The 13,739-nt window shown below is 44.7% G+C and overlaps 1 protein-coding gene across 1 annotated transcript in view; it reads right to left on the bottom strand.

Annotated features, from left to right (window-relative positions):
* LOC146037184 (ectonucleoside triphosphate diphosphohydrolase 8-like) overlaps window positions 1-13,739 on the bottom strand; it is a 37,123-nt gene that overhangs the window by 21,460 nt on the left and 1,924 nt on the right. The window contains exon 2 of the mRNA XM_083161161.1: window positions 11,341-11,478. Within this exon, the coding sequence (XP_083017287.1) occupies window positions 11,341-11,466 (126 nt within the window). The 5' untranslated portion in view covers window positions 11,467-11,478. The remainder of the gene's footprint in view (window positions 1-11,340; window positions 11,479-13,739) is intronic.

Raw genomic sequence — 13,739 nt, 5'->3', positions numbered from 1 at the left:
ACACCTCAAAGAAATATCCCATCTGAAAACAGGAGAGATTTTGTACCAGTAAGAAATAGATTTGATGTTTTAAGAAATGAAACTCAAATACAAAATTCCAGACCCGTTAATAGATCTTTTTTGTGGAGGGACCGCCAACCCCCAAGGAGAGAATAGTCTCCAATACCAACACAAAAAAGACCAAAAGAGGTAAAAGAGGGGGGAAACCCCGTCCCAAACTAAAAAGAAAAAAACAAACAATAGAATCTACTCATGTTCCAGTCGATACAGTCAATGAGACAGGAAAAATCTTCAACCTCAGTAATACGGTTCTTACAGAGGAAGAAACAAAAATCCTTAAAAAGGGTCTCAAATTTGCACCAACAGCAAAAGCGAATCAGTTCGAATTATTTGTAGACCTTCAAAAATTCGTAAGAAAAGTAAGTCTAAAGAAATTCTTCCTATCAAAAGAGAGCACAAATGATAATGAAATTGTGGAGGAAGAAGAAAGAACTGAAAATACAACTACTTTAAGACGTAAGTCCAAATTTTACCCCAAACATGTAAAAGGCGGAAGTATTGACTGTTTTAATTCGATAGTTTCAAAAGAACTAAGAAAGGTAGAAACCTCAAAGAAGAAAAATATCAGCAAAAAAGAATGGCAAGCAATAGAAACATTAAAAAAGAATGATCAAATTGTTATAAAACCTGCTGATAAAGGGGGTGGAGTGGTGGTTTTAAATAAAAGTGATTATATTGCTGAAATAAATAGGCAATTGAATGACACTATGACATACAAAAAGTTGAGAAATGATCCAACGTCTACAGTGGTAAAAGGTCTAAAAGATCTAAGCACAAAAGCTTTGGGAAAAGGTCTCCTATCAAAGGAGGAGTTTGATTTTATTAATCTAACTAACCCCTCCACCCCTACAATATACGTACTCCCAAAAATACACAAACATCTCACTAAACCTCCAGGGCGACCCATAATTACTGGTACAGGCAGTATTACATCAAATCTGTCCGCCCTGGTTGATTTCTATCTCCAACCATTAGTTGCAAAAACCCGGTCTTACCTGAAAGATACTGGAGATGTACTACGAAAATTAGAAACAGTAACTTGGGATGAAAATTGTTTTTTAATTAGTGCAGATGTGAGTACCTTGTACACCATCATAGATTGTGATAAAGGTCAAGAGGCGGTACAGTACTTTTTAAATTTAAGTGAATATACTAAAGACCTTCAGGATTTTTTAATTGAATCAATTTTATTCATTTTAAAAAACAACTATTTTTATTTTAATGGTAGTTATTATTTGCAGATCAAAGGGACCGCCATGGGTACCAGGTTCGCCCCAAGTTATGCCAATCTTTTCATGGCATTCTGGGAGGCTGGTGCAGTTGATGGTAGACTGGCACCGGGGGCGAACCTGGTATCATGGTGGCGGTTCATAGATGACATTTTTTTCATTTGGCGAGGTGATGGCGAGATTTTAAATGATTTTTGTGAGATATTAAATTCAAATGATTTTAATATTAATTTAACCTTCAACATTAGTAAAAATGAATTGGTGTTTTTGGATTTGAATATATATGTCCAAATGGGAAAAATACAAACCAAAACCCACAGAAAAGCCACCGATTCAAACTCATATATACAAATGAATAGTGAACATCACCAGAGGTGGCTTGACAATATCCCTTTGGGCCAATATATGCGTTTGAAGAGAAACTGTACCCAACAAGAAGTTTTGGTGGAACAATATTCTGAAATAGACCAAAGATTTTTACAAAAGGGATACACAAAAGAATTGTTGGAAGTATCCAAAACTAAGGTAGATAATATGAATAGAAGAGATCTACTTAAACCCAAAGAAAAAATTGAAGGGAAATCTAATTCCAAAATGACCGAATGGGCTTTCTTTTCTCAATACGGTTCTCACCATAGACAAGTTGAAACCATCATCAGAAGAAACTGGCGAATTCTTCTCGATGATCCAGTTTTGGGGACAGCAATGCCCCAGAAACCTAGGTTTATATACAGAAGGGCACCATCCCTAAAAAATCTTCTTGTCAAGAGTGCCCTAGTAGACAAACAAGGGGGCAGTGAGAGAAATAAAGGATTCCATAGGTGTGGATCATGCCTTATGTGCAAAACCACTAGCAAAAAACCCTATGAAAGAAAAACTACATCCTTTGAAGTGAATGGTATTAAGCATAAAATTAATCAATTTATTACTTGCCATTCCCGTAACGTCATATACCTTTTAGAGTGTGAATGTAATCTCATATACATCGGAAAAACAACTAGAAACCTCAAACTCAGGTCAGCTGAGCACATATATAATGTACGAAAAGGCTTAATGACTCATCCACTATCGGAACACTTCACAAAAAAACATCAGAAATGTGAAGGGGCAATAAAAAGATTTCTAGGCATACAACAAGTTGTCAATAATTGGAAAAATAGAGACCTGGAAATAAAATTAGCCCAGAACGAAATGAAGTGGATTTTTCTTTTAAATACCCTTGCTCCAAACGGCCATAATGCAGACTTTGAGCTTAAATGGTTTTTAGAAGATTAAATGTTTTTATCATGTTTTATGAGTTACCAAATTTTACCCTGCATGAATTATTTGTTTTTATCTATTGCTTTTATCTACTTTTTATATATATCAATAATGTTTACATTTTTATCTTTTTCTTTCTTTTTTATATAACCATGGATTGTCCGTACCTCTGTACCAAGTTAGGGGGACTGGTATTCCCGGTATTTAGGGATGGACATTACCGGAATACAAAGTACGGTATAGACGGTAAGAGGAATTCCAGTCCACCCTATAATTAAACAAAGAATGTGGCTTATAGAAGATTTGCCAGCAAATTTGCCCTCAACAAAGATGGCCGAAAATCTATATCGTAATTGCAGAGGCATGGATAAGGAAATTCTGGCCACAATATGGAATCCTTTGGTGTTTATAAAGCTACCCTAGAGGTTTTTCTATGTCCAAGGAGCGCCTAAAAAGAAAAAGGAAGAGCTTAAAAGATCGCCGCATATTACCGCGAAACCGGAAGCGGAAGTGACATGACGCGACTTGGAACGCAAACAGGAAGTGCCGTGTGGAACGCACGGCACTTCCTGCCCGCGAAAATCGCGGAATACTGATTGGCTTTTGAGCTAACTAGAGCCCAGGAAGCAGGTATAAAAACGGCTTCTGGGCACATGACAAATATACCCAGCTTGAGAAAGAGGACATTATTGAAGTCCTCGAAACGCGTTGCTGATGACCACAAGCCACTGCACTTTCTGACCGAAGCACCTTGGCACCTGACACTTTATTGCATTTGCACTTTCCTGGAGACGCACAAGCACTTTACTGGGACTCTGGAAACTTTTTGGACGCAAGCTCACTGCGGTGGTGCCGCAGACTGGTTCCATCTTCAGTATAGCCCACCGCAGTGCATCCACATGGTGAGATACCCATTTATTTCCAGACGGTTAAAATTACATCTGAGACCAGAGTGCATCAACGTCCCCATAGGAGCATTGCAAACAGTGTTGTATTTTGTATTGCTTATTTTTTCGTATATGTTTTCTTTTATGCATCCATTGTATTTTAATAAATCCTGTTGAAATCAATTGGATTTGTGTCCCAATAACATCTTTTCAGGTGTAGTGCGCCAAACTCTATATAAACCTTTTTGTCTAACAATACAGACTACACCATACTGCAATAAAGTGTAATACAATGCTGCAACACCGACTATACTGTACTGTTATACTGTGAAATACAATGCTACAATACAAACTAAATCATACTGTAATACGGAGTAATACAATGCTATAATACAGACTACACTGCACTGTTATACTGTGTAATACAACATTACAATACAGACTACACCATACTGTAAAACAGTGTAATACAATGCTACAATACACACTTCGCTGTACTGTAATACAGTGTAATACCATGTTGCAATACAGACTATACTGTACTGCAATACAGAGTAATACAATGCTGCAATACAGACTACGCCGTACTGTAATATTGTGTAATACAACAATACAATACATACTACGCCGTACTGTAATTCTGTGTAATAAAACACTACAATACAGACTACGCCGTACTGTCATATTGTGAAATACAACACTACAATACAGACTACGCCGTACTGTAATTCTGTGTAATACAACGCTGAGATTCAGACTACACTGTACTGTAATACTGTGTAATAATAAGCTACAATACAGACTACACAGTACTGTAATACTGTGTAATACAATGCTGAGATACAGACTACACTGTACTGTAATACTGTGTAATACAACACTACAATACAGACTATACCATACTGTAATTCTGTGTAATACAATGCAAGAATACAGTCTACGCTGTACTGTAATACTATGTAATCTAACGCTAAAATACAGACTACACCGTACTGTAATAATGTGTAATCTAACGCTACAATACAGACTACACCATACTGTCATACTGTGTAATAAAACACTACAATACAGACTACACCATACTGTCATACTGTGTAATAAAACACTACAATACAGACTACCAGTGGTGTAATAATGTATAATCTAACGCTACAATACAGTCTACACCATACTGTAAAACAGTGTAATACAATGCTACAATACACACTTCGCTGTACTGTAATACAGTATAATACCATGTTGCAATACAGACTATACTGTACTGCAATACAGAGTAATACAATGCTGCAATACAGACTACGCTGTACTGTAATATTGTGTAATACAACAATACAATACATACTACGCCGTACTGTAATTCTGTGTAATAAAACACTACAATACAGACTACGCCGTACTGTCATATTGTGTAATACAACACTACAATACAGACTACGCCGTACTGTAATTCTGTGTAATACAACGCTGAGATACAGACTACACTGTACTGTAATACTGTGTAATAATAAGCTACAATACAGACTACACAGTACTGTAATACTGTGTAATACAATGCTGAGATACAGACTACACTGTACTGTAATACTGTGTAATACAACACTACAATACAGACTATACCATACTGTGATTCTGTGTAATACAATGCAAGAATACAGTCTACGCTGTTTTGTAATACTATGTAATCTAACGCTAAAATACAGACTACACCGTACTGTAATAATGTGTAATCTAACGCTACAATACAGACTACACCATACTGTCATACTGTGTAATAAAACACTACAATACAGACTACACCATACTGTCATACTGTGTAATAAAACACTACAATACAGACTACCAGTGGTGTAATAATGTATAATCTAACGCTACAATACAGACTACACCATACTGTCATACTGTGTAATAAAACACTACAATACAGACTACCAGTGGTGTAATACTGTGTAATAAAACACTACAATACAGACTACACCATACTGTCATACTGTGTAATAAAACACTACAATACAGACTTCACCATACTGTCATACTGTGTAATAAAACACTACAATACAGACTACCAGTGGTGTAATACTGTGTAATAAAACACTACAATACAGACTACACCATACTGTCATACTGTGTAATAAAACACTACAATACAGACTTCACCATACTGTCATACTGTGTAATAAAACACTACAATACAGACTACCAGTGGTGTAATAATGTGTAATCTAACGCTACAATACAGACTACACCATACTGTGTAATAAAACACTACAATACAGACTACACCGTACTGTAATAATGTGTAATCTAACGCTACAATACAGACTACACCGTACTGTCATACTGTGTAATAAAACACTACAATACAGACTACCAGTGGTGTAATAATGTGTAATCTAACGCTACAATACAGACTACACCATACTGTGTAATAAAACACTACAATACAGACTACACCGTACTGTAATAATGTGTAATCTAACGCTACAATACAGACTACACCGTACTGTAATAATGTGTAATCTAACGCTTCAATACAGACTACACCATACTGTCATACTGTGTAATAAAACACTACAATACAGACTACCAGTGGTGTAAGTTCGTTCCAGGCGCCCGGAGGCAAGATTTTTGCTGGTGCCCCCTATCACCACTACTTTATTAAATATGATGTACAGAGCCGGCCCTAAGCGTAACTAGAACTTTGTAGGCCCCATAGCAACATTTTAAAAGGGCCCCCCCTCTGCCCCTACCCCATCCTTTGTCAGTACAATGCCCCGTAGGAGAATAGGAGACAGATGGGAGTTAGGGGCGCATTTATCAACATAGAGCGATGCCGGCGAGGTGACATCGCCGGACATCGCATTGCGGTATTGTGAAATACCGCCTGGATCTATCATTATAAGGGCGCAGGGACAGGGCTCCGAAAGGAGCTCGTCCCTGCAAAGCCCTGACCCGGAAGCCGGGGGGTCTGCGCATGCGCGGTAATGCGCTGACCCCCGCCGACCCCTCTTACCGCACTGCCCCGCTCGGCAGTCCGATCCCGCAGCCATAGGCTACAATGGGCTATCGCCATCCCAGAATGGCGATAGCCTAGTGATGCGAAGCCGGGCTGCCCGATGTTAATACATCAGGCAGCTTCGCATCCCCCATAGAAACCTATGAGGGATGCGGCCAGCGGTGGTGCAGGGGGGATCGCAGCAGGGATCCCCTTTGATACATTTAGGTGATACTAAATATTTGCGGCTAAACCCCGAAAACTGGTGTTTTTTCGGGGATTTAGCCGCAAATATGGTTTGATAAATGGGCCCCTTAGAGAGAAAGAGGGTTTCATGGAAAAAGAGGGAAGATAAAGAAAGATAGGGGTTTCAGGGAGAAAGGGATGAGAGAGAAAGGACATCAGAGGGACAGAGGAAGAGTTTCAGGAGGTAGGGAGGTGCAAGAGAAAAGGCTGCAAATGGGAGTGAGAGAGTGTCAGGGAGAATAGTACAGAGAAAGAGGAGAGAAAGAGTTGCAGGGAGAGATAGAGGAAGAGAGAATGTCAGTGATATGAGAGAGAAAGAGTGTTAAGGAAGACAAGGTTTCGGGGGCATAGGTGGATGTGAGGTAAGGGGGCATAGATGAATGGGGGTTAAGGAGGCAAAGGTGGATGGGTGGAGACAAAGGGGGCACAGGCGAATATGTGAAGGGAAAGGGGGCACAGGTGGAGAGGAAGGAGGTGGATGGGTGGAGACAAAGGGGGCACAGGCGAATATGTGAAGGGAAAGGGGGCACAGGGGGAGAGGAAGGAGGTGGATGGGTGGAGGGAAAGGTGGTCAGGTGTGAGGAGCAGGGGGCTGACGGGTGGAGGGGAAGGGGAAAAGGTGGAGTGGAAGGGGGCACAGGCAGATGAGTGGAGGGGACGGGGGTGTAGATGAATGGGTGGAAAGGAAGGGGGCACATATTTACAGGGGAAGGGGGCACAGACGGAGGGGGCAAAGACGGAAGGGGGCAAAGACGGACAAGTAAAGGAGAAGGGGGCACAGACAGACAAGTGGAGAGGAAGGAGGCAGATGGGTGTAGGGGAAGGGGGCACAGACAGATGGGTGTAGGGGAAGGGGGCACAGACAGATGGGTGTAGGGGAAGGGGGCACAGACAGATGGGTGTAGGGGAAGGGGGCACAGACAGATGGGTGTAGGGGAAGGGGGCACAGACAGATGGGTGGAGGGGAAGGGGGCACAGACAGATGGGTGTAGGGGAAGGGGGCACAGACAGATGGGTGGAGGGGAAGGGGGCACAGACAGATGGGTGTAGGGGAAGGGGGAACAGACAGACAAGTGGAGAGGAAGGAGGCAGATGGGTGTAGGGGAAGGGGGCACAGACAGATGGGTGTAGGGGAAGGGGGCACAGACAGATGGGTGGAGGGGAAGGGGGAACAAACAGCTACTCAGCCGCGCCCCAGACTGTGTGCTAGTCTGCAACGTGACCTTGTAACATCCCACTGGGTTGCCGGCGGCAAAAAAAAACTCGCCCAGTGGGGAGTGCTACATAAAAAAAAAAACAGCACTGAAGGGGTTACTAATACTATACAATGCGTTACATTAACCCTGTCGCAAGGTAACCATACAAACTCCCGGAACACCGGTATATGCATTGTACATCCTAACACTGCTCTCAGTCTATGCTGGCGCAAGTTTCAAGTGCACCTGTCCTGCAGATAACGCCCTGACTGAGGACTGCCAGGCTGAAGTGCCCTGTTTGAACAGGTAGCGGAGAATCAATATATGTATTTACTGTATGTGTCCATGTCTTGTAAGACACCGCGGGCGGGGAACTCATCTCAGCTGCCTATATCCTATTCTGTTTATCAGGTGCAAACAGCGTGAGAGGTTGAACACTCATAGGAGGTCATTCTGGTCTTCACGCTCCCCCGCACATCCGCAATGTTTTGCTACTGTGCAGGCGCAGGCTCCATTTGCGAACAGACGCGGCGACTTGTATAGTATGGAGCAGTGCACGCGAGGGACGGTGGGCATGGGTTGCGCCGTGAAACGCTGGGCGTTCCATGGTCATTTGAACAAGACGCGGCTGCCGGGGGCGGGCAGCTGATGTCCCCGGATGTCAGCCACCCGCTAGATTTGCGAACGCTTTAGAAATCATTCGATTTCTAAAGATGTCATTTAACGTTACATGCAGTCCTCGTGGTGTCACAGGAGGGGATTCAGTAAACTATTTGTGAGAGGGATCTGCAACAACATCATGGACAGATCCAGGCTGTGCCGCAACTATATGTAGATTCCGCTACAAACTCCTTCCCCTGTGTGCATCAATTCGGCCAAATGTGCATGGTTTGAGATGCCCACTTTTAATGGCTGCTGTAGTACATAGTTTCCTACCCTCCTGCATTCTGCAGGAGACTCCCTGACAAAGCAACAGTCTCCCTCTCTCCCTCATTAGTCTAGCAATCTCCCTCATGTCACCTAGCCCACCATAGTTACCTCCCCTCCTGCATTCTGCAGGAGACTCCCTGACATAGCATCAATCTCCCTCTTTCCCTCATTAGTCTAGCAATCTCCCTCACCTAGCCCACATTACACATAGTTGCCTCCCCTCCTGCATTCTGCAGTAGGCTCCCTGACATAGCAGCAATCTCCCTCTCTCCCTCATTAGTCTAGCAATCTCCCTCATGTCAATAAGACCACATTAAACTGTTACATCATAGTTACCTCCCCTCCTGCATTCTGCAGGAGACTCCCTGACATAGCAGCAATCTCCCTCTCTCCCTCATTAGTCTAGCAATCTCCCTCATGTCGCCTAGCCCACATTACAATGTTACATCATAGTTACCTCCCCTCCTGCATTCTGCAGAAGACTCCATGACATAGCAGCAATCTCCCTCTCTCCCTCATTAGTCTAGCAATCTCCCTCATGTCAATAAGACCACATTACACCATTAAATCATAGTTACCTCCCCTCCTGCATTCTGCAGGAGACTCCCTGACATAGCAGCAATCTCTCTCTCTCCCTCATTAGTCTAGCAATCTCCCTCATGTCGCCTAGCCCACATTACACTGTTACATCATAGTTACCTCCCCTCCTGCATTCTGCAGGAGACTCCCTGACATAGCAGCAATCTCCCTCTCTCCCTCATTAGTCTAGCAATCTCCCTAATTTCTCCTAGCCCACATTACACTGTTACATTTTTGGGGAAAAAAGAAATGAGATAGATACATTTACATTGAATCATCAGCGCCATTTCCCAGCCATTAACCAAGTATATTATCTCTTACTAACTGCTTTGGGGCTCATCTACATTTGGATCTAAAGGCCCCCATACATTAGGCCGACTTGTCCTAGGGACAAGTCGGACCCAATTTACCTGCGAGCCGCCCGGGAGGCTCACATACAATTTGGCACTTGATGTGCCATTTTTTACATGGGATAAATCGCATGCGATTTATCCCATGTAAAGAAAAACCCTGGGGAGCTGCAGGGCGGTGAGGAGTAGTGGGGGCGGGCAGCGGCGGCGGTGGTGGGAGCGGGCAGCAGCGGCCAGCGGTGGTGGGGGCGGGCGGCGGGTGCGGTGAGCGCTGCTGACCTGGCCGGGCAGTGTACTTACACATAGCAGCAGCGGGGACGGGACGCGTAGTGGCGGCTATTAGATTTTTAAAATATTTGTCAAATGACCGGCCGCTCTCTGATTGGCCGGAGAGCTCTCAGCCAATCAGAGAGCGGCCGGTCATTTGACAAGTATTTTAAAAATATAATTGCCGCCACTGCGCTGCCCGTCCCCGCTGCTGCTATGTATGAATGGGCAGCCTGTGATTGGCTGAGCGCTCTCTCAGCCAATTGCTGACTGGCTCAGAGAGTGCTCAGCCAATCACAGGCCGCCCATTCATTGTATGGGCTTTTTTTTTTTTATTCCGTACTGACAGCTCCCGCCGGCTCCCCCTGCCCGGCTCTATGCCGCCTGTGTCCCCCGCAGCGTCCCCAGCCCCCCCTGCTCCCTCTACCGCCGCGCCGCCCCACTAGGTCCCAAGTCGGGTGGTCGGACGTGCAGCAGGTCCGACCACCCGACGCAGATCCGATGCGCACGGGACTGCGCATCGGATCTGAGGGGACATCAAAACTAGCCGATTTTGGTCCGATTTCGGCCAGATCCGACTGATCTGGCTGAAATCTGACCAAAATCGGCAAGTGTATGGGGGCCGTAAGTCATTTTAAAAGATTCCCCTCAGATGTAGCAGTCCACACCCACACTTCTAGGTGCCACTTTCATAATCTCCTTTCACAGTCTCTCCATATATGGAACTAGACATACCGTTTGGGTGGAGCATGACACGGCCCCTCAGTGGGGTGCTGTGCAAACTTCTAATACCAACTAGAATCTAAACTGGTTTTCAAAAGTATGCTGTAGTACTACTACTGAGAGGGGTATGAAAGGCCAGCTTAACAGCATTGTAGGCTCTGGGCAAAGTCCCTGCCCACCCATTTCCAAGAATACATTAAAAAAAATATCATAACTTAACACTCCAGATATCCTGCCACATACAATGACTGTTTGTCAGCACTTTGGAAGCTCCAGCCAATCAGCATGCTAACATCCATCCACCAATCGTTATGCCAATAACCACTCACTGTCTGGCTGCAGGCTGGAAGGCAGATAGAGAATGCTGCACTCTGATTGGTGGATGGCTGGAGCTATCTACCAATCAATCAGCATGGTCACAGCAATTCACTGTCTGGCTGCATGCTGGGAAACTTGCACTATATCTGGTGCAGTTTGTACGTCTGGCCACTGCCTCTTATGCCCACGGCTTTGTGTGTGTGTGTGTGTGTGTGTGTGTGTCTGTGTGTGTGTGTGTGTGTGTGTGTGTACATAGAGGCCCATAAGCTCCTTAACCCAGAGTGTGAGTGGTGGGTTACTTACCTTCTCATGTGATGGCATATATACATTCCTGATGTCCACCAGGCTGAGTATAAGAGCAATGAGCCCTGACACAACAGAGATGATGATCAGACATCCTACCGCCAAACCCTTACGGTTCCTACACATGACAGCATCGACCTACGGAGTGGCAAACACAGACATAATATAGATTAGGTATCACCAGATCCAACCAAACTATGGGCCTGATTCAGATCTGATTGCTGCGCTGCGACTAGGTCATGCCACACTGCTAGAGTAACATCCCGTCCTGGGCAAGCCTGTGATTTGCTTGGCATGGCCAACCAGTAGTAGCTAGATAGGGAAGCAAGCCGCATACCATGGAAAGAGTACCCAGTGTGCGCAGTCTGTGCGTAGCCCAGGACTTACTCAGTGGCTGTGATAGAATCAGGCTGATCGGGGGCGGAGCTAATGTCACATGACTTCCCCTCACACACCTGCGGTTTCCCTGACACTCCCAAATAACAGCCGCTCACCATGTAATGATTCCCCAGTGTGTGCATAGCCCAGGACTTACGGAGCAGCTGTTACAGAATCAGGCTAATCGGGGGCGGAGCTGATGTCACATGACTTCCTGTCACACACCTGAGGTTTCCCTGACACTCCCAGATAACAGCCGCTCACCATGTAATGATTCCCCAGTGTGCGCAGTCTGTGCATAGCCCATACTTGCCTACTATGGACCACTTCTTGTGTGGATGTCCCTTTAACGTAAAAATGTATCAAACAGTGTCGAGCGTCATAGGCATCCCTTGCCTTTCGGGGCTGAGTTACCCGGAATGGGTCTATGGAGCGTTCAAAAGGTATGGGGATTATGATTTGGGCACAATTTTTTTAGTTAGTTTTTTGGTCAGATTTCATACGTGGCAGGCACGGTGTCTGGTTTCGAGAGGTAAAATCCTCCCCTGCGAACAGGTGGTGGGTTTGATCCTTCACGAGGTGAGTTTGATGATGGAGCTGGAGAGGAGAAGGTTAGACATCGTCAGTTGGTCCAGATTGTGGCGCCAACTGAACCCCCTTAGTGGGTGGTGGATGACCTGGTCTCTCTAGTTTTGGGATCTTTCTATCCTTTCTCACTTTTTTCAGTTTGATTAGATGTTATGGAAATGTGATTTTTATAGGAAGGGTTTGCATATACCTAAAACTATGATTGTCCTTTACTTAACTTATATTTATTGTTGGTGTTGTCCAGAATAAGTGGTTGGTGTATGGTGTGAGTGAGGGAGTGTTTGTGGATGGATGGATGTGCGAGTGATGGTGGAGGGTGTATGAATGGAAGCGGTACATCTGTCAGAATGAACTTAGGTCTACAGTCATTAGGTCAACCCCACTAGGTCGACTGGCAGGAAGGTCGACCTGACTTAAGGTCGACATGGGCCAAGGTCGACATGACTTACGGTCGAATTTGCATAAAGGTCGACATGAGGAAGGTCGACTGGTCATAAGGTCGACATGGGTTTTTCACTGGTTTTTGCAAATTCGACCTTAAGTCGTGTCGACCTTGGCCCATGTCGACCTTAAGTCAGGTCGACCTTCCTGCCAGTCGACCTAGTGGGGTCGACCTAATGACTGTAGACCTAAGTTCATGACCGCATCCCGTATGAATGGAGGGTGAATGTCCGTATGAATGATTCCCCAGTCACGTAGGGAAGGATGAGGGGTTTCTTTGTGCAGGATGGAAAAATTGCAGTTAAATTATATTGAGTGTTTCTATATCAGGGTTGCCGACTTTTTAAATCTCCTCTCCGGGAGAAGCCCGGAGAGGAGACATTCAGCAGGAGTTCGTGGGGGCGGGGCTTGAACGTGACCTCATTAAGCCCCGCCCCATGCTTGAAAATAATCCGTTTTGCACATCTCCGTGGAGGGGGCGGGGCTAAAGTGACGCGATTATGGCACTTTAGCCCCCGCCCCCTCATCGGAGATAAGTATATCGGGTTATTTAAATGGTGCGGCGGGGGAGTTTTAGCCGCAATCAGGGGGGGGAGCGGGGGTCCCCCAGAAACCGGGAGGTTTGCCCACCTTTCCGGGGGACCGGGAGGGGGACCCGATTTTCGGGACCCTCCCGGCCATTCCGGGAGGGTAGGCAACCCTGTTCTATATGTATAGTTTATATTCAGATTTATGGTTTATATTCTTATGTATGTTTCAGTTAATTTTCTGTTATTTATATGAATGTGTATATATTTATATATTTTTGTATAAAAAGTGCTTAATAAAACATGCCCAGGCACATATACTACTGCTCTATCCTGCTGTAACCCAGGTACATATACTACTGCTCTCTCCAGATGTCACCCAGGCACATATACTACTGCTCTCTCCTGCTGTAACCCAGGCACATATACTACTGCTCTCTCCCAGTGTAACCCAGGCACATATAC

This window comes from Crinia signifera, chromosome 9 (assembly GCF_055691185.1).
Source record: "Crinia signifera chromosome 9, ASM5569118v1, whole genome shotgun sequence".
Taxonomy (NCBI): Eukaryota; Metazoa; Chordata; class Amphibia; order Anura; family Myobatrachidae; genus Crinia; species Crinia signifera.
The sequence above is the reverse complement of the archived record's forward strand: the minus strand, read 5'-3'. Positions and strand labels throughout refer to the sequence as shown.